The sequence below is a fragment of the Abramis brama genome (assembly GCF_963993115.1).
Source record: "Abramis brama genome assembly, chromosome: 8".
Taxonomy (NCBI): Eukaryota; Metazoa; Chordata; class Actinopteri; order Cypriniformes; family Leuciscidae; genus Abramis; species Abramis brama.
The window spans coordinates 26,542,778-26,548,851 of NC_139970.1; the positions used below are offsets into that span (position 1 = coordinate 26,542,778).

Consider the following 6,074-nt stretch of genomic DNA (forward strand, 5'->3'; position numbering starts at 1 on the left):
TCGGTCATCATTACAAAATAAACCCTGACTTGGTGTTTGTAGGCCGGACATTATCTGTGGAGTGATACGAGAAACGTGAAACTAGCAAAGAATAGGTGGTTGCTGGGGCAACAGTCAAATATACAGTTTGGCTGTCATTATTCAAACATATTTGACTGCAGAATGCTGAGATTGACCAATCAGAATCATGTATTTCAGAACGTTGTAATAAACAAACAGTATGTGTGTGCTTATGTTGGTTCAGAGATAAAGGGAGGAGTCAAGTTGTCAAACCAGAAATCCAGCACAGGGTTGAAACATGCCTGAGTCTCTCTCTCTCTCATACATCAGTATGTTTTCCATTGTTCTCGTCCAGTTCAATCTATTTGTTCTGCTCCTCTGCCGTTTCCTCCCATCATCACAATCTCTTCCCTGGCCTTGAAGCTGTCAAGTTTTTCTTTCTTTCTTTCTTTCTTTCTTTCTTTCTTTCTTTCTTTCTTTCTTTCTTTCTTTCTTTCTTTCTTTCTTTCTTTCTTTCTTTCTTTCTTTCTTTCTTTTCTTCCTCTAACTCAGATTTGCTTTAAGGTGAATCTCTGTTGGTTGAGGGTGGAGCTCTGGTAATGGGACAGGAATCATAATGAAAGGCAGCCTAGGAAAACAACAATTGTATGCCAACCTGATCTTTTTTTATTTTTTTATCATAAAATATTATATCGCAACCTGAATCAGTATACTCTCAGATTAAAATAGCCAGAACAAATCTCTGAAATGCACCGACCGCATAAGCAAACACATTTTCTCTCAGTGTCAGAGAATATAATTATAGATGAGATCAGATCAACACAATCAAATTCAGATGAATGCTCTTTGTTGTGTGCTGTGCTGTGTGAATCCGCTGCATGAAATGGATACAAATCTTTAAGGAAATCATGCTTTTGATTGATGAAAGAATGTGTTTTGTTGTATAACCAAGTGTTATTGTTCAGAATTATCAGACTGAATGTGTTTTGATCATCAGAATCTGCTCTGTCGCTATAAAAAGCTCTTTCTCGTTATGGGAGGGCCTGTAAACACTGGCTATCGGGTTGTTTCCCTTCTCCCACACTGAAAGACTGTCACTTTCCCACAATTCACATTTGCACACTCATATTTGTTTTACCTTTCACTGAAGATCCTGATCTTGTGGATTAAACATCTATGTTATGCGCAATTAAACAAATGCCGATGGATTGCCTTGGTCTATCATACGTGGCATTGCTTGGATCTCAAGCAGACTTACATCATCCTAGGCGTTCTATGGCACCTCTGGGCCAAAATAAACCCAAACAATATTCAACAGGATTTCAGAGGGTGAACTAATGAGGGGAATCGGAGTGACTACAAAGGTGTAAAAAATGACAGTTGTCAAATGGTTTTGTGAACGCCCACTGCAGAAACATCTCAGCCAAATCTTTCCTTCCTTCAAAAACATAAAAGCAATAAAACATGTTTTATAACTATCCATAAAATCCTCATGTTTGCCATCAGTCATGCAGCTTGCCAAACTTTGCACGCCTTGGTAAAGACGTTGAAGGTGCATGTTATCCCTTAAGTATAGAAAGAGTTCTTCTTCTAGACGTCATGGAAAACACACATTCATAACTGATATTTATATCTTATATTAATACAAAAAACAAAAGTTCTCAGCAGTTGTCTAGATTATTGCCGTGAACACATTTTATGATCCTTTCACAAGAACTGGCAACCAGAGCTTCAGCACGTAGAACCACATTTTTCAAGATTCAACACTCACGTATTCCTGAGAACACAGAAAGAGCAGTGATGCATTAAACATAAACAAAACAGAGCTTTAAATGGGCAGTAATTACTGCAGATCATTAGTGCTTGTTAATGGAAACGAGGTAGTTGACCGGACTTTCTCTCCCACACACATGCATTTTCAGTGCCAAACTCAGTGTGTTTACTGCAGTTCTTTCTTTCTTTCGAAGGGCCCTTGTGTGTTCAAACCACACCTTCCATCTCCAAATGCCTTTACACAGCGCACAGAACATTTATAATTATCACACAGGCAGGGTGAGCCTCGTCAAGATGCCAAAACATTAAACAAAACAAGCAAATGCGCAACCAAAGAGCAACAGTGCTCTTCCAAAGCAAACTTCTGAGACAGTACGGTTCCCCCACGTGCTTGTATTCTGTGTTTACTTTCAATAGAGTGTAAAAGGGGTGGTCGCTCCACAGAACAATACACCATTGTTTTAATGGCCTATATGGTATACGGACATGCACATCACTTTCCATTAACAAAAACAGAAAACAAAAAGAGAAACGTCTTGATTTAAAAGAGTCAGTGAATGAAAGATCATTATCACGTCATATTTGTCTTGACACATGTGCAACAAATGTGAAACATCACCTGCTATAATGCCAAACATGTGTCAATGTCCCAAACAAGAAGGGAAAGTACATGCCTGTGCTGTTCTGTCACTCTTTTAGGCATTTTACCACATGGGAAAGTGTGTTTTGACCAAAAATACCCTAGAACTAAAGTCAGGTGAATGAAATAAAAAAGGTAATTGTGAGATAAAGTTTAAGATAAGAAAGTCGCATTTATCTTTATCAAAAATGCAGTAAAACCAGTAAAATATTGTGAAATATTATTACAATTTAAGATTGTTTTCTATATTAATATATTTTAAAATTATTATTCCTGTGATGGCAAAGCTGGATTTTCAGCATCATTCCTCCAGTGTCACGTGATCCTTCAGAAATCACTCTAATATGCTGATTTATTGCTCAAGAAACATTTTAATACTGCTTATTATTTTTGTGGTAACCGTGATACAGTTTTTCAGGATTATTTTATGAATAAAAAGTTCAAAAGAACAGCATTTATTTTAAAATAGACATACTTTATTACAACTCCCTTTACTGTAATCTTTGATCAATTGAATGTCTCCTTGCTAAATAGAAGTATTAATTTCTATATAAAAAAAAAAACATTGTAGTGTATTTCAGTACACTCAAACAAACAAACACAACAGAAGTGCTAGTCCAGTGAATGTGTGCGTGTGTCTTGCAAAGCTCTTCTTTTCATCTTCCAACACATTCCCAAAGTAGATATTACAATCTCCTGCAAAAAACTTTCTGCAAGCCTGCACTCATGCCAAAGTGTTTTAACAGGCTGAATACAGGCTGATTATCACTTTAGAAAATCACCTGCTGCCAGCGATCGCAAAGGGAACGGTTAAGACTTGGGATCAACCATTAGTCACACTGTTTAGCCTCATGGGCTTCCTCTCTGACGGCTGGATTATTCAAGAGCTTATTAAAAGAAATATCCTGAAAAGTTCCTGTTTTCCTTAATAATTTTTGAATTAGCATGCTAAGTCTAAAAATCTGTTCACCTCAGTGTTTTGTCCAAAAATTAAAGCCATTTTACATTTGACATTTTATGTCTCATAAATGATCAGGTGTTGACACGATGGATCAGGATATTAGTCTCAAAGGAGCTAGATAAAAGTATGTGCTTTCATATCTATTGAGTGATATATCCATATCCACTCGCTTTGACATTCAGCTCATTCTGCTATTGAATAACATTAGCCTCAGGAAAACTGATTCCCAGAAATCATTTTGAAAAGCAGACCTCAAACACCCCTAAGAAATGCCTCTACCTGCTTCTACAAGTTAAAGATCACTGTCCCAGCATGTAAAGCTGCATGTGGCTTGCTCCAGGGCAATCAGATAAGAACTACTATTCTAAAAGCATGAGCCCCACGCAGTTGCTTAAATCAACACGACGCACCCTTTACATTAACCAACCAGCATAAAGTATAATAGCACTTCCTGAGTGTGTAAAATTGCATTACCTGAACACACAAAACACCTCACCAAAAGATTAGAGCAAAGTAGCAAACTAAAGCACAGGTCACAAGGCTGGTTTAGCCAGAAGACTTTATAATCTCAGTTTGTTTTACATTCATTTGTAAGGCGAGGCTTTTTACAAATGAACCCATTGTAAACAAAGTGACCTTTGAGCTTAATGGTAATGGGTGATGAAGAATGTGAGAGTTTTGCAGGAAGCTCAAGATCAGCTACTGACAACTCTCATTCACATGCATACGGTAACAGAACACATTTTTAAAATGCTCACACACAAATGCACATATTACCATTCCTCTGCAATCTGCACAAACTTCAAACATTTCATCCCAGCTGCAGTCACAGGAAGAATTCCCATGCACTTAAGTTTCATTCATGATACACTACTGCACACGTGTCCTGTTCCTGTCACACACAACTAAATCCCCAAGAAAACACTGAAATCTAACTTTCTTTACAATTATTGTGTAATTATTGTGTGGACCCCCTTGCAAACTCTCTAAAGGATTGAAAATTGACGTGAAGTTTAACTTAAAAAATGCACAATTCCTGTAAAGGAAGAGTTAGAAAGTATGTGTTAATGTATAACTTTATAGCTTTAAAATGTATTATGATAAACAAGTTTTCCTCAGGTGTACACAAACCTCATTCAGAATATATTCTCTCTCTCTCTCTCTCTCTCTCTCTCTCTCTCTCTCTCTCTCTCATATATATATATATATATATATATATATATTTAGGCTAAAGCCTAAAAAGCCCCACTTATTTAGTCTTTAAAGGTTCCTCAAGTGTATAAAAACCTCATTCAGACACATTTTAAAGTTTAAAGTTTCTCATTCTGCTCACCTGAAAGATGACCACCTTAAAGTGGTTCCTCTTCAGTAGATGGGCGTGGTTGGCCTCCAGACGCTTCACCTGGCCACTCTGTTTATCCAGGCGCTCCCTCACCTCCTTCACGTTGTTACCAGTCTTGCGCGAGCGCTCCAGCAGCTTGGCCACGCTGTTGGCCGTGGACGCGTGGCTCTTGGTAAGCCGGGTCACGTCCCCCTGCACCACCCTGACAGCCCCCTCCAGCTCTGCCTGCTTCTTCTCCATCCTCCGCTGGTTATCCTGCACCGCCTCGATCATCACCACCAGCTTGTCGAGCAGAGCCACCACCGTGATGGCGCTGACCTGGCTGCCAGGGGCCGTGGGGCTGGTGGGGGACTTGGGGCCCAGACGGGAAAGGGTGTTGACAGGGGTGGAGGGCACCGGGCTGGGGCTGAAGCTCGGAACGAGGAGATCTTGAGCATCCTGAGCATCCGGAGCTGGTGGCGTCGGGGTGCTTTCCTCCCTGGGTAAGGTGGCTGTGCTTCGCTCTGCGTGAGAGGAGTCTTCACCCATCCTGGAGTCAAAGCTGGTGGTTTTGAATGGTGTGGTAAGATTGACTCTCACAGACACTCTCCTGCCTTCTGTGCCTCTCTAAAAACAACATTCCCAACACTCCACTTAAAAACTTCTCACACACCCAGGGGAGGGGCCTGCCTGGTTGCTGTGGTAGTTAGCCCAGCCCATCAGAGTAATGCGAGTAAAGAGTGTCAGTGTGAAAGTGTCCCATTGCATGTGTGTATTTTCCCTCAGTGCAATTTCAGTATTGTTTGATCAGCCTGAAATTGCAGTCAGTAACGTTTTTTATAGTGTAGTGAGGCATTTTTGGACAACACTAGCTACAGGAGTGTTTGTGTGAAGGAATGTGGGTGTATCTGTTTCTGTGTACATGCACCTGAATGTCTCTTCATTTCTTCATGAATCTCTGCTGGTGTTTTGTCTCAGCTGTCCGGCAGACTGGGGGAAATGTCACATGGGGAAATATGGAAATCAGTGTTTGGACAGTGAACTCAGTTAATCTGTGGCCATGGCACCATCTCTCATACAATGAAATTGGATGGGGACAAGGACCTGTGAAGCTCTAAAAATGTGCTCACTATTCACTTTTCTCATCTGGAAAACAAATGAGAATTGTCTGATGTACAAAAAACTAAAACTGGAATAAAACTTTTATTTGATGCTAAAACAAAACTTGGACTTGGACTTGGGCTTGGGCTTGGGCTGATAAATAACTAATGTTATCTTCTACAAATAAAAGAATCGCTGAATCATATGGTTGCAGGAAATCAGACATGAGTGAGTAACTTGGGTCAACTATCACTTTAGAAATGTAGAAGGAGAGCAAC

General features: G+C 39.8%; 1 protein-coding gene across 1 annotated transcript in view; it reads right to left on the reverse strand.

Moving 5' to 3' along the window:
* The window catches only part of cavin2a (caveolae associated protein 2a), a 12,770-nt gene extending 7,262 nt beyond the window's left edge, over positions 1-5,508 (reverse strand). Inside the window, exon 1 of the mRNA XM_084122795.1 lies at positions 4,708-5,508. Coding sequence (XP_083978921.1) covers positions 4,708-5,244 — 537 coding nt within the window. The 5' untranslated portion in view covers positions 5,245-5,508. The remainder of the gene's footprint in view (positions 1-4,707) is intronic.
* Positions 5,509-6,074: the final 566 nt, after the last annotated feature.